We start from the raw sequence: 26,773 nt of genomic DNA, 5'->3' as shown, positions 1-26,773 counted from the left end.
ATGCAGATTATTATTCACGGGCTCATTATTATCATCATTATTTTAAAGATGTCTAATATATTCCTAGTTTTATTTACTTCATAAGTGTCTGATAGGTTCACTAAGTAAGTCTGTGAACCTATAAAAGCTGTCGAAATCCTCACTAAGCTCTCTTGGTTTTTTATTTCTTTAATATTATGATATATATTTTTGATATTTATGCTGTTTATTTTTTGTTTCACTGTTTCATCTCATTTAATATATACTGTGTACATTTCTCTCAATTTTGTTTTTGCTTTTCATGTCATCCTTGCTTGTCCCAAAACTAGCTATGTGTAATTTTATTTTATTTTATTTTCTTCCAATGCATGCTGCTACCCTTGTACTTGCCCTGTACTGCTGCAATACCTGAATTTCCCCTCTGGGGATCAATAAAGGATTATCTTATCTTATCTTGTTACACATCCTTTTAACCTTTCTGGTCATCCCAGACTCTCTTGATAACACAGAGGACTCAACAATAGTTTTTCTCCAAAAATATATTTTAAAAAGTATAAAATATAACACCAGGACTATTTACAGCCACAGTCGCAACCACAAGTTTTATTTATTTGACACAGACAACGCATCTCTGCCGTGGTTTCATGTGCGTGACTGATAGTTTGCTCGTTTCCAAGTAGCAGTATGGTCCCAAACGCACCATAACCAGTGTGTAAATGGGCGGGGCTCATCAGTTCACTACTCAGCGTTGGTTGGCTGGACGTCCTGCCGGTCCTCCTCTGTCAGCCAATGATCGCCTTGGATATGCTCCCGCTGCGTGTGTGGGGAGAAGCGCGCTGATGCAGAGGAGAGATGACGTCAGAGAAGTTAACGGCAGGAAGAAGGAGATGATGATGCAGAGTGAGTGACAGCAGGAGGGAGGAGTCACCAGAGTTTAGTCAGAGCTCTTTCTCGGGTTCTCTTTGTTTTTCTGCTGAATCTGTTATTTCTAATAGTTGTAGGATTCTTATTTCTTGATGATTTAGTTATCTCCCTTGAAGGGTCACATGACCTCTGTTTTCAGTCAAAAGAGACAGAGTGCATGGTGGGATTGTGGACAGACTGTAAAGGCCATGATTTGTTCTGTGAGGTGGAAGCATAAACACTTAGTGTCAGAAAAAGAATCTGTTGTCTGTCATTTTTCACAAGTCATGATCCAGGTCAGTCCAAGCGTTTCATCATCTAAGATTGATGAAAACCAGTTAAGACTGGCCCAGACTTCAGTCTGTAAACGGTTCAGAAGGGTTCAGTCTGAGCGGTCCTGTTCAGAGAAGTTCAGTTCATTCACTCCAGGCTCGCTCAGGTCAGATGACCTGGTACAGGTGAATCTGCCTGAGAGCGTCGGGGTCTGTGTCTCTGCCCAGGTAAACATCATAATCCACAGGAAGTTCCTCCACCCAGCCAGGCTGCAGTGTTTCCTGCAAGACACAAACACGAGGTAAGCTCTGTGTGTGTGTGTGTGGGTGTGTGTGTGTGTGTGTGTACAAGTGTGTTACCTTCAGAGTGTTCAGACTCTCCTGCAGACTTGGGACAGTGACCAGCAGAGATCCTTTCTTCCTGAAGTTCTCCATAATGAACCTCCACGCTCTGAAAGACCAGCCCCCCACCCACCCATCCACCCACACACACACACACACACACACACACACACACACACACACACACACACACACACACACACACACACACATACACATACACACACACACTTTGTATGAGTTAATGTGTCCTTGTAGGAGTGTGTAATAGTTAAACTCTGTTAGAATATGTAACTGCGTATATCACTGTGTGTATTGTAGTGTGTATTACAGAATTTATTAAAGCATGTGTATAATATTGTGTATCATAGTCTGCATCAGAGTGTTTATTGTGGTGTGTGTGACAGAGTGTGATCAGACCTGACTTGTAGTGTTGGTTCCATGAAGAACTCGAATACGTTGTTCATAACTAGAACATCTGCATTCTGTAGGAGAACGTTCTGCTGGCAGACATCAGAGTGGAGAACCTGCCGGAGAGTAGACCCGTTAAATACTGCCTTTAAGGTCCAGTAAGGACAGTAAGGTACTGGTTACAGGTCCAGTGGTTCCTATGGTTTCAATGATTCCATTCTGAGTGATTCTAATGTTTTTAATGGTTTATACAGTTTTAATGGGTCTGATGTGTCTTCTGTCATGATGGTATATAGTGACTGTAGAGTGTGATGTGTGATAGATAAACCTGGATTCTGTCAGTCAGGTTGTATTTCAGCACCATGTCATTCTGCAGTTTGACAAAGTCTTCACAGATCTCCACACCGACCAGCTGAGAGGCAGAGCTAAACAGGTAACCCTGGACACACACACACACAAAAACACACACTTGGAGCACAGTGTGTGTAACAGATATAGCTCATCAGGCCGCTAACTATCATTATTTTCTCCCTCTCAGACCTGCCTGAAATGAACACTAACCTAACCACAGCATCAACAAGCAGAGAGACAATGAGTGTTATGAAGTTATGACCAATCAGGAACAAGTATTTTACAGGGTCTGTATCTGCTCACCCCATAAAGGACTGCACCCAGTCTGGATCCCACATCAACCAGCATCCGCCCACTGAGGTCAGGGAGAACATTCTGGAAGAGAAACTGCAGCTCTGATATCGAGAATGAGTGAGAGATGAAGTCTGAAAACAAAAAAGGAGAATAAGAAAACATAAGATCACACTCATATCTGGCTGAGGGATACTGATGATGAATATGAGGAGTAGTTCTGACCGAGTGGGGCAGTTCTGTAGGATCCACAGCTGAGACAGAACGAGCGACTCATGGTTCCCTCCTCACAGCGAGAGTCCACTTCATCTTCATCAAACAGGAAACTGTCAACGTGGACTGTGGGCCGAGAGCGCTGCTGCATCTGAAACATCAATATCAAGATCGTCATCATCTGCATGTAATAACAGTTTAGTTTAGTTATTATCATGGTTCATTGCACTATTACAGTAGTTTTAGTCGTATTACCTTGTTATAAGCAGCAGTCTCAGAGGGCAGCATGGCGTCAGCAGGTAGACGTTCTCTCAGCTCCTCAGAGATGTTCTGGAGAATCACCCTCCTGTTGTCTGACAGCAGATCCTCTAGCTCATCTGTAAAGAGCAAAAACAGGAACATTTACTAGCACTCTGCCAAAAATACCAAAAGCTGGTTTAATAACCAAGATATAACCAACTGTACGTGATTAGCCAGTTAACTCACCAGACCTGAACCTCTCAAAGAATCTATAAGGTATTGTCAAAAGGAAGATGAGAAACACCAAACCCAGTAACACACACGAGCACAACAGATGAGTTTACCTGAGTTCCGGATCCAGCTGAGCAGTCTAGGGAGCTGTGCAGGGTCTGTCCTGCTCAAAAGCTGCTTCAGCTCATTCTTCGCTTCATTAAAGTTCATCTTCACACATTAAACGAGTTAGACACACATTTGAACAGCGTACCACGACCAAAAGCTGCTCCCCTCTGTGAGGCACAGAAACCATGGCAGAAACCGAAACGTGTCCGTGGGTTAAGGTGGAACCGTTACAGTTTCATGACCGGTTTTATAATCTGGGTTACTTCAGCAAGAACCATCTAGTAATTTATACAGGTGTTAATGGAATGTTAAATTAACACATACGTGGCTAAAGACAGACATCAAATATTAAAAATCGTCGTTTCCCGTGTCTATTCTTATGGCCACCTTAAGGTAGGAAAAAGTTTGACCCCGGAAGTAATCCCTATTATTATTATTATTATTATTATTATTATTATTATTATTATTATTATTATTATTATTATTATTATTATTATTATTATTATTGCCTCAAAAATAATGCTCGTAATAATGGTTAAACAAAAAGAGTAAATTTCACTGCCTTGCTCTAATTCTTTTCTAATTCTTCTCTTCTTTCTCCAATCCAATTCTTATTTTAAATTGTTAAAATTGGATTTTATATATATATATATATATATATATATATATATATATATATATATATATATATATATATATATATATATATATATATATATATATATATATACACGTAAACAGTCTATGGTCTGCAGTGATTGATTTACATTTACATTCCCCCTATTCCCTCTTTGTTCACAAGTGACTAAAATAAACAAAGTTACTTATACTCAAAAGGCTCAAAATAACGTTTACAACAAGTATAACATCTCCTCAAGCCTTTTCAGCCACTGAAAAGGAATTAATGATACATTTTCAATGAATAGATTTATAATATTGGAGTGCATCTGAATGATTTAAAGAGTATGATTACATCCAGGGACAGGGAAATTTCGAGACAGACAACATAAGGAAGCTCTGGAGACAGGAGCTCAGAAAAATTCCTGGTTTGTCCTGAAAGCTTTGTTTTTCTATCAAATTCAAACAAGACTTATAGCAATAATGAAGTTGGAAATTAATTTTTTTTCAAGTATTCATATTATTTTGATCAGGAGAGGATACCTCACTGTCTCCACTTTACCACAGCAGATGGCGGTAGTGCATTATGTGAACGCCAAGTGACAGGAGAATAAGAACGTTAGTGATGACAGTTTCCGGGTCGGTGTGGATTAGATGACGTTCCTGTGGGAGAGTTTCGGTGTTTTCCAGCTGCTGTTTGATCAAACTAACCGACAGTAGGTAAGAATGAACCGTTCACCTGTAATCTCATGTAATTAAACCTGTTTGTGTTCCTGCTGCTGGCACAGAGTGTTTTCTGTCGGATCCCCTTCGCGTGAATACACTCCACGGCTAACACACGGCTAGTTGAGCTAAATGCTAACGCTAACTGATGAGCTAACGTTAGCATCAAAGCAGAGTAAACAGCTGACTTGTTGTTTTTTAAAAAAGAGCAGGATAAACTGAGAATTGATTTATCAGATCAAACATTGGAACTAATGACAGGATAAGGCCGAAATAATGATCATGTGACAGTGCAGTGTTAAGATTTTTTCAATGTTTACGGGTTTAAAGACGGTTTGATTCAGTGTAATGACTATCATCAAATTCAGTGAGTCCGTGTGTAACACGGATAGTGAAGAAAACAGTCAAGTATCAGTGGAGTGCACTGGTTTCAGTGAGGTGGGTCTGGGGGATCCACGGATGGTGAAAATAATGGGTTTTTTGTTTGTTTATTATGAAGCAGTAGATTTTAACACAGATGTGGTGTTGTTTTGATAGGTTTAATGACCAGAGGTTGTCACTTTTGTTCTAAATGTACTTAAATTAAAGTAAGCCCCACTTAGGTAGAGCAAATAGCATCAGTAGAGTAAATAGTATCAGCATAAATTGCAACAAAATAATTGTTCTTATAAAACATAGGTGAGTATAACATTTGAACAAGTGAGTGAATGATCCCTGCAGCGTGAGCAGGGAGGGGGCTGCACTTGGAGGTGTGTTTATGTCATTACTGAACAGGAGCTGCATAACTGTTGCCCTGGTTCTGGTGTGTTCAGGGTCTGTCCGTCACTGTAGAACTTGTTCATGTTTCTTTCTTTCTGTTGCTCCTTCCTGCAGGGAGTGTGTGTCTGCGTGCTGAGACCTTCACCTGTCGGCTGACCTGCTGACTTACTGAGTGTGATAGTTGGGGGGTTCCCCTCCACCCACACATACACACACATACACAGATCTCAATTCATATACGTCCGGTAAGTCCCTCCATGATATGAGCCGTTCCTGCACAGAGTGTACATCTGATGTAACATTGAGGTTCCATTGACTGCTCTGATTTGACTTGTGTTCTGTTTCAGGATCAGCACAGACCACCATCATGGTGTTAGCTGACCTCGGGAGGAAGATCACCTCGGCGCTGAGGTCACTCAGCAATGCCACCATCATCAATGAAGAGGTAACATCTACTGAAGTCATGTGACCAAAACTGCTCATTGTGCTTTTGTTTATGAGTTTGATTTTATCCAGAGACATTAAATCCTTCTCAACGTGTTCTCAACATCATCAGGATCTAATATGGAAATAATTAATGCTTAACTGCTTACTGTAATTTCCTATCTGTTTGTCTGTCTGTGTCTAAGGTGTTGAATGCCATGCTTAAGGAGGTGTGTGCAGCTCTACTGGAGGCCGATGTCAACATCAAACTGGTCAAACAGCTCAGAGAGAACGTGAAGTGAGTGACAAACACCTGATCGAGCACCTTTAATTTCACTGACAAGCTTCTCCATTTCTGCATGCCACAAATCAAAGGTGGTTAATACAGAGCATTAAACAGCCATGAGCACAGAGACAGGCACCAAAGAGCAGATGTGAATGTGTGAAATCTTACCATGTGTTTGCAACATACCAATCCAGAATCCTGACACCTGGTCTGGTTTAGTCTTTGTCCGCTGAGCAATAATCTTTGTGGTTTGTGTCCCTGCAGGTCTGCCATAGATCTAGAAGAGATGGCCTCAGGTCTGAACAAGAGGAGGATGATTCAGCATGCTGTCTTCAAGGAGCTTGTCAAGGTCAGATCTCAATGCATGAAGAAGTCTTGTAGAATCTGGGAAACCAAAATGAGTTTCTAATAGTCTTTGTTGTGGAAAATAGAAATTAAAATGAGCATTTTGTGAAAAATATGAGAAATTTACAGTGTGTAACTGTATGTACTGTGTGTTTGTCTCAGCTGGTGGACCCTGGAGTGAAGGCCTGGACCCCCACCAAAGGAAAGAACAATGTCATCATGTTTGTGGGTCTGCAGGGCAGTGGAAAAACTACCACCTGCTCAAAGGTAACATTACACCTATGAACCCCACTACCACCATTGCACACAAATACACACAGACACAGACATACACACACACACACAATAAACACACATACACATACACATGAACCTCTCTCACCGTCTGTTCTCTGCAGCTGGCCTATTATTACCAAAGGAAAGGCTGGAAGACCTGCCTGATCTGTGCCGACACCTTCAGAGCAGGTAACAACCAATCAGCAGCTTTTGCTCACCTGAGAAAAAAATGACATCATTTTACTCACCTGACTTCTCACTGGTCTCATCTCCGCTCCCTCCAGGTGCCTTCGATCAGCTCAAACAGAACGCTACCAAAGCCAGAATCCCTTTCTATGGCAGGTAAGTACGCCTTAGACCGCTGTCCTTATGCTTCTGTTTTACTTGTCCATCACACCTGTGTGGGCTGCACAGTGGTGCAGCGGTTAGTGCTGCAGCCTCACAGCAAGAAGGTCACCGGTCTGATTCCCAGCTGGGTCAGTGGGCCTTCCTGTGTGGAGTTTGTATGTTCTCCCCAGTCCAAAAACATGCTCATCAGGTTAATTGGTCACTCCAAATTGTCTGTAGTTTTGAGTGTGTGGGTGAGAGGCGGTTTGTCTCTGAGTGTCAGCCCTATGATTGACTGGCAACCAGTCCAGAGTGTACCCCACCTGACACCCTTAGACAGCTGGGGAGGGCTCCAGCCACCCACGACCCTGCACAGGATAAGTGAGATGAAAATGAATGAATGTACTCACACCTGTGTGTTTTTTTCATCAGTTACACAGAAATGGACCCTGTGGTGATCGCTGCAGAGGGAGTGGAGAAATTTAAAGCAGAGAATTTTGAGATCATCATTGTTGACACCAGCGGGCGGCACAAACAGGAAGACTCATTGTTCGAGGAGATGCTGCAAGTCTCCAACGCTGTGGTGGGTACCTGAATATAACATAGGTATATGGGCGCAACACTGGTGCCTGAACACAACAACATGAGTGCTTTAAGGCATCACTTGCACTTCATCACAACACTTGCACCTGAACACGTGTCCCGGAAGCTACATGATTACCTGAATTTGACACATGTTCAGGTACCTGAATGCAACACTTGTTGTGGAATGCAACACGGTACCCGAACATAACACTGGTACCTGGACACAACTTTAGTTCCTGAAGCCAACATGACTTCCCACACAGAACAGGAAAACTCTAAAAAAAAAAACATGTCTACCTGGATGAAACACTGGTACATGAATGAAACCAGGGTATCTGAATGCAACACGGTTACATAAATGGTTATTTGAGAGCAACACTTTTCATTGAATGCACGGGTACGTGAACCTAAAACCTGTCCATAAAAAAAGGTACCTAAATATAACATGGGTACCTAAACTCAATTATGTCTGGATTTAACACAGGCATCTAACATAACATAGGTACCTCAAAACCTCACTTTAAGCCTGTGGTTGGTTTCCATAACTGTTGCTGTGTTTCAACTTACACCTTTTTCTCCACCCTGTATGGTCTCCATAGCAACCAGACAATATTGTGTATGTGATGGATGCGTCAATCGGTCAGGCCTGTGAGTCTCAGGCGAAAGCTTTCAAAGACAAAGTGGATGTAGCATCTGTGATCGTCACCAAGCTGGATGGGCACGCCAAAGGAGGCGGAGCTCTGAGCGCGTAAGACTATCAACACCCGATATCTGATGTCATCACTGTGTAACTCCTCTTCTGGGACTTTCTGCTGATTTTACATTAACATGTTTCCTCTCCTCCTGCTTCCTGTCAGCGTGGCAGCCACCCGGAGTCCCATCATCTTTATCGGAACAGGAGAACACATGGACGACTTTGAGCCATTCAAGACTCAGCCTTTCATCAGCAAACTGCTCGGTAGGCAGCCACAATGAAACAACACACGTCTAATGGGGTGAAACATGTAGTTACTCCTCCTCCTCTTCCCATCAGGTATGGGAGACATCGAGGGTTTGATCGACAGAGTGAACGAACTTAAACTGGACGACAACGAGGAGCTGATTGACAAGCTGAAACATGGTTAGAAACTCAACATCTTGCTATGATATCACTCACACCTGCTGAGTCACATGACTCTGTAACACAACTGTAGCATAACAGGAAATTAGATGAAGCTAATGAAATATTAAAGTGAGAATCTGTGAACTCTGGAGATTAATATTGCTAAATGTGGAGTAAATTAAGACACATGTCATTTTACCTGGAGTACAGGTGTGCACTGCATTGTGGATATGATGACTGACCTCTGACCTTTGATCTCTAGGTCAGTTCACCCTCAGAGACATGTACGAGCAGTTCCAGAACATCATGAAGATGGGGCCTTTTGGACAGATCATGGTAGCACTCACACCGCACAGATCACAGTCAAATGATGCAGACCTGCCCTCCTGGGCTGTGATTGGCTGGTGTCTGAACCTTGACTCACCAGTTTATGTTTAGAAACCCAGCTTCTTTATTGGATAAGATGTTAAATCACAGTTTTAGTTGAACTATCAAGCTAAATGTGTAATCTAATATCATGTAGGAGAGAATCTGTTCTTTGCTGGTTGAGTCATGCTTTAAAAATATTTGTTTCCTCGTCAATCATTACGTAAAATAGAGGGACTAGTCTGCTGGGACACATAACATGCTACTGATGAGGGTCAATAATTTCAACTGAAGTTATCTTATTAAAGGAGTCCACACCTGTAGAACGCAAGCTCATTTTTTACTCTATCTGCTCCTCTGCTCTGTGATGCATTCAGGGAATGATTCCTGGGTTTGGCACAGACTTCATGAGTAAAGGAAACGAACAGGAGTCGATGGCTCGGCTGAAGAAACTGATGACCATCATGGATAGCATGAACGACCAGGGTAACACACACATTTCAACTTCTCTGAGCCCTGCATGGTCATGAAAAACTTACAAATAATCTGCTGATAACCTGTGATTGGCTGCCTGACATCTCTGCTCGTAGCCTCTGTGGCTCTGCTCTCTGCTGGTCTCACTGGTTTCTTGATTGATGTGTTTTCTCTTTAGAGCTGGACAGTAAAGATGGAGCCAAACTGTTCAGTAAGCAGCCCAACAGGATCCAGAGAGTTGCCCGGGGGTCAGGGGTCGCCACCAGAGACGTCCAGGAGTTACTGACTCAGTACACCAAGTTTGCACAGATGGTGAAGAAGATGGGCGGCATCAAGGGACTCTTTAAAGGTACCTCAAACAGACCAGTACAAGGACTGGGACGACTGTAATGTATCAAACAGGACTGTGGATGATTAAGCAGTCCAGATGAGAGCTGTTCGTGATGTATGTTTTGTGTTCTCAGGAGGAGACATGTCAAAGAACGTGAACCCGTCTCAGATGGCCAAACTGAACCAGCAGATGGCCAAGATGATGGACCCCAGAGTCCTGCACCACATGGGTAAGACCTGTTTCTGTCTTCACAGTCACTCAAAGGGTTCTTTCAGTCAGCTAGCTTAGCTTTAAAACTGTAGCGGATACCTGTCTTTTACTCAAGACCACCTTTGACTCTGTTTAAGAAATGTGTTTTGTTTCAAAAACAGTTAATGATGTCTTTGTGTCTTTGTGTATTTTAAGGTGGTATGGCAGGTCTCCAGTCAATGATGCGTCAGTTCCAGCAGGGAGCAGCTGGAAACATGAAAGGCATGATGGGATTCAACAACATGTGACCGCTGACCAACCAGCTGCCTTAAAACATAAAAACTTTAAATTAAAGCTTGGCCTCCAGACAGGTTCAGGTGGAGGTAGGCCGGGCTGAGAGAGACGGAGGAATTATAGAGACACAATAAAAGCAGGATGTTTGATTTTTGTTGTTGTCTGCTGCTTTTCACGGGAAAATAAAGATTTCTGCTTTTTGAAAAAAACACACCAGGAAAAGAAAAGAATGGTGATTTAAAGGAGCAGTCTGTCATTTTCAACTTGACGCTGCTTCATGTTTCAAAGAGTAAACTGATAAAAAAAAAAATAATGCAGGACTGCTCCTTTAAATGAAGAAGAGGAGAAAATATGATGAAGGTGAGCAGGTTGTTTTCTGGTTCTTGTTAACTTAATTCAGTAATTCAGTAAAAGATGTTTGTGTATAAGATGTAAACAGAGCAGAGAGTCCGTCCTGATTGGACGAGGAGACACGGCAATGGCGATAACAGTAGTTAGTGACAGTATTTTTGTCATATAATAAACATTTGTATTGCACCATTTTAAACCTGCTTTGTGCTTTCATTTCTCTTATGTTGATGTTAAAACAAACTCATCAAATTCGGTCTGTAAGTTTAAAACAGCAGCTACAAATAGTCTGAAGTGAAAAAAGAAAATATCAACCATTACAGAAAATGTATTCAAGAAAAGAAACAAAGACTTTATGTGGATGAATTTTTAGGAAATATTTTGAGCATTATCCTTTTAAAGTTTTTTTCAGTAAAGTGAAGGTTTTCATAAAAACTGTGGGTGAGGCTCGACAAAAGATCCTCTGAAAGTGTGATGAAACACTACAGCATAGAATATTTATCAACAAACACAGGTGGGAGTGACCTTACAGATGTTCACACCTTATCAAGTTGACCTCAAGTAACCTAAGAAATGTTCACAGAACTTTGGACACAACAGAACTTTTGACAGTATTCATAAAAATATATACTTTCGGGGTCAAAAAATGAAAGATTTAAACAAGTTTTAAATAAGAAGTAATCTTTTTTTCATTGACGTCGGTCATGAATTGTCATGTATTTATTACAAATACTTCAACTTATAATATTCTATCGATACTTAATGCCCTATGATTTACCCGCCATGGTTTGTATGCGCTCCAGCAGCTCATAGACTAAAGTTTAAAAACATACATCACAGGAATGTGGTTCCTTCTTTGCTGCTTCAGAGTGAGACCTCCTCTCATTTTTCCTCTCTGTGTCTTGACGTGGCGCCGGGCCTCCGCCATGTTGTTTTGCTTCGTTGTCAGCACAGAGGAGCAGCAGCAGCAGCAGCAGAGCGGCGGTGAGTGACACATTAACCTTAACACAGAGCCTCACCATGACCCCATAGAGCTCAAACTTCTAATAAACGTAGTCAGCTCACCTGTCAGTTCATCCCAAACTTGTCACCTGCGTGACGTTAATGACGCAGCAGTTTAACGGCTTGGTTAGCAGCTGTTAGCTTTGTGGCTAAGTGAGTTGATGTGACTACAGGGATAAAATCTGTTTGTTTATTTTCTGTTTTAACAAGAAAAAAGAACTTCAGGTTCATGTGTGACAGTCTCATGCTCATTCTGCTGCTTATACGAGAGATTTACCTGCTGACGTCAGAGAGGCCAGCATCTTTGAGATCTGATGAGACTGGACTTTAAATGTCAAAGTTAAAGAATAACCATAATCTGATGAATGAGATGACCCCATGGATAATCAACTGATGGATGACGTGAAGTCTGTCGACAATAAAAGCTTCATTATAACTCTGATAGTGTTATCGACTTAAATTAACCTGAAGTATATCAGTGAGTAGGTAAAGGTGTGGTATGTGAGCTATTTGTACCTGAAGTTTTTTCACTTTCCCTCCAAATTTAATTTTTCCCCTCTGAGGAAAGTATTTGACTTTATTTGACAGTGATCGGAAAGTTTGGTGATTGAATGTGATGTCTTATTCAAACTGATAAATAAGAAAAGTTGTGCAGGATTTGAGCAAAGGGGGATGAAGTTTGAGATCTGATTAGACTAGGTGTTCGACAGGAAAAGTTTCTGATCTTAAGATTTTATATCGAGAAAAAGTTTCAGGATTGTCTTCAAGTTGATGTCCAAATGTAATTAAACACCGAGGTCGTGGCTCCACCTCCCCCCTACCACCACCTGAACCCCCACTTAGCACGCAGACCCAACCAAACACTGTTAAAGTGTGCGGTATTTTAAACAGCTGTCAGTGTTGACCTCTCTCTACGGATTTCAAGCTCCTTGTTGTTTAAAAAATATATTGGTTATCCTCTTTTTGAATGACTGTAATTCTTTGCACACATTTGCACAACTTACATCATGTTTAAAATGCAACATCCCAACTCCTAACAGCGCATTGCTTTCCATTTAGCTTCCCTTCATTGGCTCCTGCAATCTGAGAATTAATTTTAAAGAGAGGGTATTCTGCTCTCTCGTGTTTTAAACATGGATGTTGAGTAACAGTGCTGGATGTCCATTCTAAACCTGTGCAGTTTTTCAGATGGCTACATTTTGGTGAGTTGTAGAAATCCCTGAATTTGTCTGTAAACTGCTGGGAATGGTCCATTTTAAAACATAGCAAGACATCTTCACAACACTTGCTGAAATAATGAGGTCACTGCATAAGAATCTCCTAACTGGTTTGTGACACGTTACACCACGGTCTGCCAGTAGCTCTGTCCCTGAAAGGCCTCCAGAGGGCCGGCCAATCAGGATAAGGGGTTTTTTGGAGTGGGGAGTCTTAAAGAGACTGTAGTTATGCGTTTCAGACAGAAGCTGAAAAAAACGCAGCAAATTTTAAAGTACACCCTGGTCCTGCAGCCAAAGTTAGTAAGTGGTACGACAGGAAAAAGTTAAAAGTCCTGCTTTAATCTAATATTGAAACACTCACTCCTTCATTTTTTCCTGACAGTGTGTCCAGCCCTCCCCATCTCCCACCGCTGCAATGTCAACCTTCCCAGAGTACATCGCTCAGAACGAGGACCGTGATGGCACGCGGTTCAGCTGGAACGTGTGGCCTTCAAGTCGGCTGGAGGCGACCCGGATGGTGGTCCCTGTGGCGGCTCTGTTCACACCTCTGAAGGAGCGCCCTGACCTGCCCCCCATCCAGTATGAACCGGTCCTCTGCAGCCGTGCCACCTGCCGTGCCGTGCTCAACCCACTGTGGTACGCAGCATCAGAGGTTGCATATAGTGACAGGTGGGCTCAGTGTGTAAAGCCATTCTAATCTGTGTGTGTGTGTGTGTTTGTGTGTTACAGTCAGGTGGACTACAGAGCCAAACTGTGGGCATGTAACTTCTGCTACCAGAGGAACCAGGTTCAGTATTCACACTCATGCACAAACACACATCTTTACTCAATACGTGTGAGCACAAACCCCAGCTTCATTACTGTGCTGTAGGAAGTGATTTCTACCCACATCACGCTGAGCTCCCTGAAGTTATAAAACTCATTTTTAATATCATGATGTGTTCTGGAGGAGTTAGGACTTTGACCTAATTTGATTTTAAAACAAGAATGTGTACAGAAATGTTTATTCCCCACAAACTGCAGGGGGATGAGTGTGTTAACAGCTCTCTGTGTTTCAGTTTCCTCCGTCTTATGCTGGAATCTCTGAGGTGAACCAGCCCGCTGAGCTGCTGCCCCAGTTCTCAACCATTGAGTATGTGGTCCAGGTAAGACTGAGGGACAGGTACAGACTGAATAAAGGCTACTAACCAAATGTTTGTTACAGCCTCTTTGTTTTTTTCTGTCACCAGCGAGGTCCTCAGATGCCTCTGATCGTCCTGTACGTGGTGGACACCTGCATGGAGGACGAGGACCTGCAGGCTCTAAAGGAGTCTCTGCAGATGTCCCTGTCCCTGCTGCCTCCCACAGCGCTCGTCGGTCTCATCACATTCGGACGCATGGTCCAGGTCCACGAGTTGGGCTGTGAGGGGATCTCCAAGAGCTACGTGTTCAGAGGGACCAAAGACCTGAACGCCAAACAGCTGCAGGTACCAAATACTCATACCTGGTAGATATAAGGGAGAGAGTTCAGCTGCTTGTTCTTCTTTTCTGTGCAACAACTCTGGGTCCTCTCTGGAAAGAGGGTCAGAAGTCATAGGATCAGGTTTTATAGGCAGGGCAGATACAAGAGCCTGTATCTGTAATCACTGTGTATTGTTTGTGGCTTCTAGGAGATGCTTGGTCTGACCAAACCTGCAGCTGCTCAGGGGCGAGGACCTCAAGCTGCCCCTCAGCCTCTGTCTAACAGGTACACACACCTCTCACACACACCTCTTTCCACACTACAGAGAAGCTGAAACATGATAACAATCACAGATGTGTGTTCTGTCTTCAGGTTTCTGCAGCCAGTGCAGAAGATCGACATGAACCTGACTGACCTGTTGGGGGAGCTGCAGCGAGACCCCTGGCCTGTCACTCAAGGGAAGAGGCCTCTGCGCTCACTGGGCGTGGCCATGTCCATCGCCGTGGGGCTGCTGGAGGTGAGGGAGAGGGTCTATTTTTGAATCAGGTCGACGTACAGCTTCATGTAAAAGTCACACAAATGCTTTTTTTTTTACCCACAGTGCACCTTTCCAAACACTGGTGCTCGCATCATGACGTTCATTGGAGGCCCGGCAACACAAGGGCCCGGCATGGTGGTGGGAGATGAATTGAAGACCCCAATCAGGTCCTGGCACGACATCGAGAAGGACAACGCCAAGTTCATGAAGAAAGCCACAAAGGTGAGAGATTGATAGATTACCCTAACTAACTTGTGGAGTCGTTTTATCAGCTGTTTTTTTCTCAGCCAGTTTTATATTTCTAAAACTTTGCGTGTGTGTGTGTGTTTGTGTGTGTTTGAGCAGCATTATGAGTCCCTAGCTAACAGAGCGTCCACCAATGGTCACATCATCGACATCTATGCCTGTGCACTTGATCAGACCGGTCTTTTGGAGATGAAATGCTGTGCCAACCACACTGGGTAAACACACACAAACACACAAACACACAAACACACATGTGGCTGACACATTTATTTGTCAACAACTGAGAACCTGATGATGTCCACTTGAAAGAAGCTCTCATTAAGTTTTAATGACATGTGCAGAGGTGACAACTGACTGGTTGTCTGTTTGGTTGTCTGTTTTCTGCAGAGGTTACATGGTGATGGCTGACTCCTTCAACACATCTCTGTTCAAACAAACCTTCCAGAGAGTTTTCACCAAAGATGTCCAGGGGTCCTTCAAAATGGCGTTTGCTGCCACGTTGGAGGTCAAGGTATACAAACACACCTGACTCACATTAAACAAGACCTCAGTGAGAAACAAGTCATCCACCAGAGAGCACTGGCACTGCAACCTGATGGTTCCAGGTGGACTGTAATGCTGTTATTACCATTAGGTGACAGAGGCTCCGCCCCCAGGCTAACCTGTCTGACAGGTGAATAATCTCTGTGTTTGTTTGTTTCAGACATCCAGAGAAATCAAAGTATCTGGGGCTATTGGACCCTGTGTGTCTTTGAACGCAAAAGGACCCTGTGTCTCTGAGAATGTACGTATTACGCGCACACACACAACACAGACACACACACAACAGCTTGTGATGCTAAGCATCATTGAACATCTCTGACTGCAGAGGCAACTTTTAGCATTTTAGAAGCAGCAAGGCATAAAAAGTGGTAAAAGGGGGCAAAGTTAGCCTTGCACAGTGTTAAAAGCTGAGAAACTGTTAGCCTAGCATGACGTAAAAAATGAGGCAGGCTAAACTGTTCACTTACCATAGTGGGAAAAACTGATGCTGGAGAAACTGTTAGCCTAGAAAAGGATGAAAAACTGAGGCAGGGAAACTGTTGGCCAAGCAAAGTGTAAAAAAAAATTAGGGAAAAACTGCTAGGTTAGCATAGTGTGAAATTAGCCCATTATACTTAGAAAAAAACAAGTCAGGAGAAACTAATAGCTTAGCATAGTGTGAAAAGGCAGGAGGAACTGTTAAGATTGCACTGTTAAAAAAATAAGGAGTTGCTTCTTGGTTTGTGTTTCAGGAGATTGGAACAGGGGGGACATGTCAGTGGAAAATCTGCGGTCTAGATCCCAGCACCACGCTGGCTCTTTACTTTGAGGTCGTTAACCAGGTAAGAACACCTGAATTTTTACCCTCTCACTCCCTCAAGTGGTCAGGTATCAGTCTGAGGCTTATGATTGGTCACTGGTAGTGATCTCTCTACTGAAAGAAATCTGTCTAACAATGAAAATAATTCAGAGACAGTACACACATCATCGGTCAGAGATACTGAGCAGTGCCAGCAGGTGGAGACAGAGATCTCTGAGGGCCACAATAGCAGCAGCAGCTCAGGTTGAAACAGACTGCGCAAACGCAGGTGAGCTTTGGTTTGAGGGGTGAGGGCTTGATTTAGGTCAGGTCATATTTACTCTGCAGGGTTTTCTTCATGCTTCAGGGCTTCTCAAAGGTTTACTGACAGAGCAAAACCTGAAAATTCAGAACACATGAAAACAAATGAGCATAGAAGTGAAACCACAGTCTTTGAATAACATTTCTTTATTCAAGTATCGTTTCCTGTCTCTGACTCTTAATGGATGTCAGAAACACTCTGCTTCTATTGAAGTTTGATTTTATTCCTCTTCAAACAAAGTCCTCATACTAAACCAGTTTTCACTTTGGGCCACATTTATCTCAAACCTCAGATTAAACGTTCAGTGCTCACATTAATGACTGAGAAAGATGGATGAACAGACCAATCAGAGACCTGGAGTTAATTACTCTTCCTCCAAGTTAAATGTCCATGAGTTGAAACATGAGACCACACTACGTTTCCCACAATGCATTGCGTCCATGACAGGTGGATCGGTGTAGGTTTGTACTGTCTCTGAATCAGGATGTTTGTCAGCCCTGTTGATCAAGGTGTTGTCGGAGTTTTTGGTGATGCTGTTGCTTGGGTTGTCGCCATTGTCGTGCTGATGCGATTGGCTGTGTCCAGGTGAAGGGCGCAGCTCTGGGGGCGGGACTCCAGAGGTGTCTTATGACAGGGAAATATCCGAATAAACCTGGTGATGATCCTGCGCACTGCCGCCTTGTACCTCCTGGATACCCGATCAGACACACAGTGGTTATGTCTCCATCAGCAATATGTTGAATTTCTTCCTGCAGATTTTCTGACTTTGAACCTAAATCGTTACCTGCTGCAGAGTCTTACTTACGTCTGAGTCATGCAGGTAATCCAGGGGTTTAGGGCAGCACTGGTGAGAACCAGCCAGGCAGAGAGGGCAGAGGTTACAGGAGGACTCTGGTGACCACTAAACGTCTCATACAGACACACGGAGATGTAGGGCAGCCAGCAAACCAGCAAACACACTGAAACACAGACAGGAAGCTGTCAACATACACACACAGGGCACGTGAACACAAAACTTGACCTCAGTCCTGAGGATTAGCTGAAAAAGAATTTGGGGCTGGTAAGATTTTGGGGACATGTTTCCACAAGATATGAAGACTGTAGGAGTAGCCTCTTACATCAACAACAGCTACAGTTGTAGCTAAGGCTCATGGGTATTGAAGTTCTGTCTGCAGTTCTGCAGCTGTCTTCAAAACTTACAGAAAAAGACTCCTTGAAGATTATAATGATAAAACAATTCACTCTGATGGAAAAAAAACCCATAAGTCTGTGGTCCAGTTTTATGTGTTGTCCACTCTCTCTGAAATCTGCTGTGGTGACCTTTGACCCTCCCTGTGGTTTTGACATCACTGTGTGTCACCATAATGAGAGTAATGACGGTGAGTAATGGAGGTAAATACAGAAGCTGAGCCTCGGCAACAATCAGAGTGACCTTCACTGTCCGATTCTGCAGCTCACAGTTTATCTCAAACACACACACAGCATGTCCTCTCTGTTCCTGTTGTCTTGGCAACATGTATATGCGACTCTCCTCTGTGTGTATGTGCAGTTTTATAATGTGTTCTTTCCACACACGATGCAGCCTTTCTCTCTGCAGTGTTTGCACACTGACAGTTTGCCAGTAATCCTGACAGATTAAGAATAAACTCCGCTTTCTTTATCAGGCCTTTGCAACAATTTCTGGCGCCCGTCTCTGTAAATAATCTGGCCATATGTCTCCGCAGATGGGGAGCAAGCTTGTTTCTATAAACTCTCTGTTTAAAAAGCTGCTACTTGAATGATATTCCTGAACAAATGAAGGTTAGCTGCTGTTTTTAAAAACTGAGGTGGTGAAGGAGTTTTTCATATCAGTAAATTCTAGAAAGGGGTGACAAAAAATTTCAAATAAAACCTTTAAAAAGTGAATTCAAGATGTTTTACCCAAACAAATTTTGAAAATTACATTGTGGTTCTCATGAGAACTCCCCGTACCTGGGCTGGTTTGAACTCATCCTGGAGTTTTTGAATGACTCACAGCCTGGAAAAGTTGTGTCAGTGATCTGTCAGAGTGGAGTATGAACTCACCTGAAGTTGTGACCATCACAATGGAGCTCCTCAGGTAGTTGTTGGCAGGAACATAGTAGCAGTGCAGCTCATTGCACATGAACGTCCCCCTCCTGGCCTGCTTCCTCGCCACATAGACGATGTATCCGTACAGAGAGCACATGGTCACAATCGGCACCATGATGCCCACCAGCATCCACAGCAACACAAAGTATCTGTCGTTTGGCGTGAAGCTGGGGCAGCACAGGAACCGAGACTCGCTGTAGACATAGCTTCCAAACCCCAACAAGGGGAGGGTGGCGTTCACCAGGCAGAAGAGCCAGACCAGAACCAGCACCACCCGGCACCGCCCTGCTGTCCATACGCTGCTGTAGCTGAGGGCGAAGCAGATCTCAGTGAACTTGTTGATGGTGGCCCAGGTGAGTGAGTGCATGGACGAGGTCTGCAGCAGCAGGAAGATGAACCCGCTGCCCTGACACAGAGCGCCCTTGCTGAGACAGCAGGATGGCCATGCTAGACTGTTGTAGACCCCAAAAGGGATGACAGAGAGTCCAAGGGCCAGGTCGCTGAGGCTGAAGCTCAGGGTGAGACCCAGCGTGTCCGTCCTCAGCTCCTTATTGAGCAGGAGCACCAGCAGGAGGAGGAGGTTCCCACAGATGGAGGCCACGCCAGACACAACCATCAGAGCAGCATACACTGTCCTCAGAGCGTCCGCCATATTCAGACACACCCACAGGACAGGAAACAGGTAAACTGTGACATCCGAGGACAGTTAAACATGAGATCCTTTAAAGCCCACAAGATGGCGCTCTGCTCAATGTCAGACTGTGAGCAGACTTTCAGAATAAGAGTTTGAGAGACAGAATATGGAGAATGTTATAAATCACTCAGATCTCCCTCCTCTTTGTCAAAATTCAGCTTTCTTTCCTCCAGAAGATGCAAAGTTTAAACTGACTCTTCTATCAACACCTCCTCAAGAGGACTCACACAGAGGACTTCCTCTGAAAATTAAAAAGTTGAGTCCGTCAGACTTTCCGGTTATCCAACTTATGGTTCATCCCAAAAGTGTTTGATCATCTTGAAGAGTAATCAGGACAGAGACTTGCATCTCCACAGGCTGACGTCTCAGACAGAAGACTGATAAATGGTCCTGAAGCTGTTGTGAGATGTGGTCCGTGCTGGTCTCCACTGTGAGGTCTGGACCTGAGCTGCCTCTCATATAAAGATCCAGAAGCTTCTGGTCTGCGGAGCTGGTTGGATCTCTGTCACCACAGAGATTAAGTGGAGTTTGCTGAGTCACTGAGAGGACCAAGCGTCCCTGAACACACCACGGAAACTTCAGTGTGTGTCAGCTTTTATTATGGTCAGGTATCTGAAAAATAAAACACATTCAGGAACTTTAGTCACTTCCTCTGTGAAACAGATTTTATAACTGGACTGAAAACTTCCCCTCCAGCCTTGTTTGCCCTCAGCTGACCAACGTCTGATTTAACGAGCGTGGCCATCAATCTTTCATTTAACAGTTTACTGCCTGTTCTGTGGAATGAACAGCTTCCTCACTTCCTCTCCTGAGCTCTGCTCTCACGGCAAACAGCTGCTTTAGAGCTCTAAACTACGGTCTCTTTTATTGTCCATACTCTCACCTCTCTGCTGTCTCACCATCACTTCGAGCTTACTCCCAAAGCTGCTCGTATCCTCTTCTCTGCCTTGCTCCTTCTGTTGTCACTACAGCTTCTCCTGTCTTTAACTGACCTTATAGTGACTTTTATCTTCCCTGCACTTTTTTGGAGTCACATCCATTTTAGCTTTACCTCAGCGTCACTTTTTCTTCCTTTGGAAGCGCTGTAGTTTCTGACTCCTCGATGATGATGATGATGATGATGTCGGAGTTTAAACTCAGAGGGTGAAAACAGTCTTTAAAGGTTGTATTTGTGGCTCCTGGCCTCAGATATAAACAGTAGATCCTACGGAGCCCAGTGGTTCGCCACTGAGATGTGATGAGTCATGGTGAAGAGATGAGCTTGAAGGCATCGTGTGATGTTCGAATGTCATCAGAGATTCATCTGCAGATAGTCGACCCTTGTGCCCAGGCTTTTTGACATCCCTGAAAACTGTCTGATGAAGAGTCCATCAGAATCCATACTCCTCCTCACATCACATCCTGGTCTCTGTGAGGAAAAGGTCCACTCACGCTCAGCCTTCTGTGGAAGCAGAGAAAAGGTCAAAGGTCAAAGCAGACTGAGACTGAGCTTTAAAATCTGATCCAGCACCATCAGAGTGCGATCATCTCTGGACTCCTGCACGGGCTGCAGGAGGCGTGTCCTGCTGGGTGTGTGTGCGTTTGTGCCTCATGAGGCTCTGTTGTCAAGGTGCACCTGTCGCTCACCTGCTGAGATGATGATGAGGACGCACACACACACACACACACACACACACACACTGTCACTCAACACATACACACAGGATATTGGATGTTCATGAAGTGTTTACATTACAGTCAGCAGGCAAGAGAGAAAGAGTGCATGTGTGTGTGTGTCACAGCCTGTCACGGATAATAACAGGTGTGCAGGTGTGTAATCAACGTGCTGTGTGACCTCAGGTCCAGAAGTGAAGCAGCCTATCAGATCATTGTAATGATGATAAAAATAAAAGCTTTATTTAAACAGGTAATTGCAAACAAACACACTTTATTTTTACTGCTCCTTTTCAAAATAAAGGTACAGAGGTTGGATGCAGGTGATGGAAAAGAGCAAACACAGATTACAGCAGTGTAAAGCAGAGACTCAGATACCCTCCCCTGCAGCCGAGTGAGCAGAACTCACCTGGTTTCAGACATCAGCCTTGTGAAGTCTGGAGCACAGATGCTGAGCTTCCCCATGAGGTTCGCCTTCAAGAAAGTGAAAATTTGAATCCATTATGCGGCGTCTTTCCCACATTACTCCCCACTTTCACCCTGTTTCCTGCTCTGTCCTTTCCTCTGATGAAAGTCATAAAAATCCTGAAAAAAACAACGACACTGTGGCTCTCATGGGAACTAATTTGCATTCCAGCTTATAAACAAATTGGGACGCTGCAGGTCAGTGCACAGCGTCCAAACCGGCCATTATTTTGAATATGATTTGAATTTATTTATGTGTGTGTGTTTGTGTATTTCAGCACAACGCTCCAATTCCTCAAGGTGGGCGGGGAGCCATCCAGTTTGTCACACAGTACCAACACTCATCAGGACAGAGACGCATCAGAGTCACCACCACAGCAAGGAAGTAAGACACACTAACACACACACACACACGCACCTGAACCTTCATATATTCTGTTTTTTAAACAAGTTTACTCAATGATTTCAGACTTCAGATTCATGTTTTCCCACCCCCTTCTTTTTTTTCCTCTTCTCTGTCTTTCTACCATTAATCTCTCCTCTTTCCCTCCTTCCATCACTCCTCTTACTCTCCCCTCATCTCCTTTTCTCCTCTGTCTTTTTACCTGCAATCAACTGTTCCTTCCTCTTATTATTTCTCCTCTTCTTCTCCTCCTATCACTCCTCTTTTCTCTTCCTCGCTCTCCAGCTGGGCAGACGCTCAGACTCAGATCCAAAACATCGCAGCATCCTTCGACCAGGAGGCAGCAGCCATCTTGATGGCGAGGTTGGCAGTGTACCGGGCAGAGACAGAGGAGGGTCCAGACGTCCTGCGCTGGTTGGACAGACAGCTGATCAGACTGGTGAGTGAAGGGTTAAAAACGAGGATCATTGATCATGTTGTGACATTGTTCTGGATTTAACGCCTGTGTTTGTTTTCAGTGTCAGAAGTTTGGAGATTATCACAAAGACGACCCAAACTCCTTCAGGTTCTCAGAGACCTTCTCCCTCTACCCTCAGGTGACCCACATCCCATAATACTCCACTTCATCTGCTCTACCTGTGCTGATCTGTTACCTGACCGTTTTATCTCTTCTGTTTCTTTTTTTAGTTCATGTTCCACCTACGGCGCTCTCCGTTCCTCCAGGTGTTCAACAACAGTCCTGATGAGAGCTCATATTACAGACACCAGTTTAACAGACAGGACTTGACTCAGGCTCTCATCATGATCCAACCTGTGCTATACGCTTACTCCTTCAACGGGCCACCTGAGGTAGACACTGTCTCCTGCACACGCGTCTGACTGAACCTGTTTTTACACACACTTATACTTATTTTTACACATCTGTTTGTCTCAGCCCGTGCTCTTGGACAGCAGCAGCATCCTCCCCGACAGAATCCTCCTGATGGATACTTTCTTCCAGATCCTCATCTACCACGGAGAGGTACACACACACACACGCTCTTCTGTTTGTTGATCCTGTTTTTAATTAAACTTAATAAGCTGTGGTTAGAGTTGAACAGCAGCTGTTATCTAAAGCTCCTCTGTTAGTAACTCATTAACCCATCCATCAGTTCAGTCATCAGTATTAAATATCAGCAGGTGATCAATGATTAACATTACAGCACTAATATGGAAACTGTTTTTATCACTGCCTTACAGCTCACTCGCCCGGGTATTAATTACACCATCAACATAAATTGTAAATATGATGATTGTATTTGTTACAAAGTGTAATTAATCCCTGCTCTCGGTCTGTCAGACGGTGGCCCAGTGGAGGAAGGCAGGGTATCAGGAAATGCCAGAGTATGAAAACTTCAAACACCTCCTCCAGGCTCCCGTAGATGATGCTCAGGAGCTTCTGCACACGCGCTTCCCCATGCCAAGATACATCGACACAGAGCACGGAGGCAGCCAGGTGGGGGCACCAGCACACACACAAACACACACACACACACACACACACACACACACACACACACACACACACACACACACACACACACACACACACACACACAGAGACACACACACACTCATACTGTGCTTACATTAAAACTCCCTGATGGTGATGATGAAAGTTTTGACGATGAAGATGAGGCTAAGGTGATGATGATGGCTGTGTTTTCCAGGCCCGTTTCCTGCTCTCCAAAGTCAACCCCTCTCAGACTCATAATAACATGTACGCCTGGGGCCAGGTGAGTGCTGACCTCTGACCTCTGACCCTAAATCTCTTTGTATGGAACCTGTCCTGATGTTTACTTCCTCCTGCAGGAGTCTGGAGCTCCCATCCTCACTGACGATGTCAGCCTGCAGGTGTTCATGGATCACCTAAAGAAACTGGCCGTCTCCAGCGCTGCCTGACCTCACCTGTAGCCTCACGTGTTGCCTCGCCTGTTCATGTTTTCCTCTTGTGTTTTTTTATTTGCTGCCTGAGCTTCCACAGCAACCAACGTTTCAACAAGCTTGCACAGTCTGTCTTTCCTTTATCAGAACGATGACCCGTTATGGTCATACCCTAAGTCCTGTCTGCTCTGTTTGTTTACTGATATTTGAACCACTTCAGCGTTTAAAGAGTTTTAATCAAATCACCTGAGGAGGTAAAGTCACAGTTTGAAAACGCAGACAGGAAGTTTTATTTTGAAGGAGCTGATCAGCCACATTGAATCATCTGTTTCCCCAGTCATTAAATATTTATCTATAACTTCAAATATGAACCATCAGCTGTCAACAAAACAAATAAAACATATTTGTGGGTTCTTCACAATAAGTGTCTCATGTAGTTGCAGCACTGATCAAGCCAGTTTGCATTTCAACAGCTGCCTCAGTTTAATCCTTTACAGTGTAACATAAAAACTGCAGATATTATTTATTATATTCACTGTTCAGTGTCTCCATTAACTTTTCTCAAAGATTTAGAGGCCTCATGGAAACAAAAACCTGAAAGAAACCATAAACTTTAACTCAAACCAAGGCACAAATTTTAATGTGAGTCAGATGAACAAAAACAACCAAAAGGAACCAGAGCAAGTAACTCAAACTCTCTCCTTTCATTTTTTCTGGTTTTATTTCCTGTAACATCCTGATATCAGAGTCAGAAACATATCTAAAGTGACTTAAAAACTTCTCAGCAGTTTTAAACGTTCGTCGCCAATCAGAGCAGCTCTGAGTGTTTGTGATGGTCTTTGTGTCTCCAGATGACATCAGATCAGCTGTTCTCTGAATGTGTTTGTCTCTGTACGTCATATTTCTGCATGCGCATTATGAAAAGCAGTTTGTCTGCACAGACTCTGAAAAGTTTTTCTGTGACGCTGTGAAACACTAAAAGTCCGGCAGAGACTTTTCTTTCTGCTGTTTGTAATAAAAGTCTGCTGTGGAGAAGAAAAAACAAACAAACCTCTCTTTGTCACTGTTGCTCTTTCTCTTTATTGATAAAAATATGAAGTCTAAGCAGAAGCGCTAAAAGCTGCAGTTCATGAGTGTCTACTTGAGGCTGTCTGCAGAAAGACCTGACGCTAAATACACATCAAGCAACATTTCTACATTTCTACAGCCTACAAACAAAAATATCTGGGTATTTTTTTTTCTTTTCTAATTTTCAGTTTGGAAGATACTGCGAATGACCAGGTCTCCCAATCAGAGGCATAGCTCAGCTGACAGGGAGGCACCATATAGCTGTTAGTGTGGAGGCTCAAGCCAGACCTATTTCCAATATGGCTGCCACCGACGATTTGCTTCAAAACTCTGTGTCAGAAACAGATTGGTGATGTCACAAAGACATCATGCAGTGAATGGGTTTCACTGAGCCTTCTTTGGTCTATTGCCTCATGGGCTCTTGATTCTCTTCTTGCAGTCTGTAGTTTGGACAGCAGGTGGCACCGTTTTCCTGTTTAGAGTTTGTCCCTTGAACACACATCAATAGAGAGGGTATAAAAATAACTTTTCTTTGTGGAGACATGAAGGAAACTTTCATTCACACACAGATAAAAAAAAATGCTTACAATGACTGACTCCTTCTGCAAAAGTGAAAATTGTATTTTCTGTCCTGGAATTCTCACAGTTTATTGTAGGAAATATGCTACAATGGTTTCTTTAAAAATAAGTAAAAATGGGTTGCTAATTTACGTTTTGATGAAAAAATAAATTGCTAATTACTAAATTCAGACTTGAAACATTATTTAGAAATAAATAAAAAAAAATCTGTGTTTTAACTGTGACACAATTAAAAAAAAAATCCTGCTAGTCATAGGAAAGCATCTACCTATGAGGTTAGTTATTTTAGAAATACAAAGGTTTTGAGGTCTGTGTTCATTAGGGTTGTTTCTGGTAAAACCAGCTCATTGGACTCAGAGTGCCAAGCATACAAACACACTCAGAGTCATGTTATTTTTGATGTGCCATCAGTTAGAAAAGAAACAACTTTAAGATTTCTGCTGCTTCTTTCAGTGTCATTGTAAAGTCACCAACCAATCAAAATCCAGAAAAGGTGGGGCTATTCTAGGGCTCTGGTAGACACACAATCAGCATCACCTAAAATGTCACATCCAGTTGGCGCCATATTCAAAAATTCTATACATTTGCATTATTACAAATTATTGTTTTCACCCACAAGAAGCTCCGCCCCCAACTATGACACAATACTGTTTGCTTCTGTGCCCCGCTCTGTCTGGCCTCTGTATCCTGGTTTACCTCCTCTTCTGTCCTCGCATGCTAACCAACCTCCTCTTTCACTCTGTTGCCATGACAATGAGCCTCCTCCTTGACTCTGTTGCCATAGTGCCGCCCTTCCATCAGATGAGACAAGCACCGCTTCAGGTGTCAGCAGTGTTACCATGGAGACAGCCAAACAGGTAATGCTACCATTAGAAAGTCTGTGTGATGATATTTGATAAAACACTGAGGCACAGACTCTGTCCCGGCACTGGGTGACCACCTGAGGGGCCAGGACCACAGGTTAAACAACACTGCATAGAACATAGAGGCTTCTGTTTTCTTGAT

At 43.5% G+C, this 26,773-nt stretch overlaps 4 protein-coding genes across 4 annotated transcripts; 2 read left to right on the top strand and 2 right to left on the bottom strand.

Annotated features, from left to right (window-relative positions):
• Window positions 1–563: 563 nt before the first annotated feature.
• LOC141806644 (uncharacterized) lies at window positions 564–3,733 on the bottom strand. Its single transcript, XM_074692266.1, has 8 exons — window positions 3,347–3,733; window positions 3,018–3,139; window positions 2,775–2,913; window positions 2,562–2,683; window positions 2,236–2,346; window positions 1,917–2,023; window positions 1,515–1,605; window positions 564–1,436 (listed from the first exon to the last, which is right to left on the bottom strand). Exons 1-8 carry the CDS (start codon window positions 3,441–3,443, stop codon window positions 1,323–1,325), a joined length of 903 nt encoding a protein of 300 aa, XP_074548367.1. The 5' UTR covers window positions 3,444–3,733; the 3' UTR covers window positions 564–1,322.
• Window positions 3,734–4,530: 797 nt separating this feature from the next.
• On the top strand, window positions 4,531–10,972 carry srp54 (signal recognition particle 54). Its single transcript, XM_074691463.1, has 17 exons — window positions 4,531–4,679; window positions 5,556–5,686; window positions 5,789–5,886; window positions 6,071–6,162; window positions 6,415–6,499; window positions 6,658–6,762; window positions 6,894–6,960; window positions 7,056–7,113; window positions 7,531–7,681; window positions 8,283–8,431; window positions 8,541–8,641; window positions 8,717–8,803; window positions 9,048–9,121; window positions 9,529–9,637; window positions 9,804–9,974; window positions 10,090–10,185; window positions 10,362–10,972. Exons 3-17 carry the CDS (start codon window positions 5,809–5,811, stop codon window positions 10,451–10,453), a joined length of 1,515 nt encoding a protein of 504 aa, XP_074547564.1. The 5' UTR covers window positions 4,531–4,679; window positions 5,556–5,686; window positions 5,789–5,808; the 3' UTR covers window positions 10,454–10,972.
• Window positions 10,973–11,701: 729 nt separating this feature from the next.
• Window positions 11,702–25,153, top strand: sec23a (Sec23 homolog A, coat complex II component). The gene is made up of 20 exons (XM_074692128.1): window positions 11,702–11,771; window positions 13,389–13,642; window positions 13,736–13,793; window positions 14,065–14,151; window positions 14,236–14,472; window positions 14,656–14,732; window positions 14,820–14,964; window positions 15,049–15,207; window positions 15,331–15,446; window positions 15,619–15,742; window positions 15,935–16,015; window positions 16,506–16,595; window positions 22,074–22,180; window positions 22,484–22,637; window positions 22,717–22,794; window positions 22,886–23,047; window positions 23,133–23,219; window positions 23,538–23,693; window positions 23,908–23,973; window positions 24,050–25,153. Exons 2-20 carry the CDS (start codon window positions 13,422–13,424, stop codon window positions 24,137–24,139), a joined length of 2,295 nt encoding a protein of 764 aa, XP_074548229.1. The 5' UTR covers window positions 11,702–11,771; window positions 13,389–13,421; the 3' UTR covers window positions 24,140–25,153.
• LOC141806547 (adenosine receptor A3) lies at window positions 17,177–19,635 on the bottom strand. The gene is made up of 3 exons (XM_074692130.1): window positions 18,939–19,635; window positions 17,680–17,833; window positions 17,177–17,562 (listed from the first exon to the last, which is right to left on the bottom strand). Exons 1-3 carry the CDS (start codon window positions 19,633–19,635, stop codon window positions 17,379–17,381), a joined length of 1,035 nt encoding a protein of 344 aa, XP_074548231.1. The 3' UTR covers window positions 17,177–17,378.
• Window positions 25,154–26,773: the final 1,620 nt, after the last annotated feature.

The sequence above is a fragment of the Halichoeres trimaculatus genome, unplaced genomic scaffold (genome assembly GCF_033239565.1).
Source record: "Halichoeres trimaculatus isolate MK-OKI-2021-1 unplaced genomic scaffold, fHalTri1.1 fHalTri1_scaffold_17, whole genome shotgun sequence".
NCBI classification, from domain to species: Eukaryota; Metazoa; Chordata; class Actinopteri; order Labriformes; family Labridae; genus Halichoeres; species Halichoeres trimaculatus.
The sequence above is the reverse complement of the archived record's forward strand: the minus strand, read 5'-3'. Positions and strand labels throughout refer to the sequence as shown.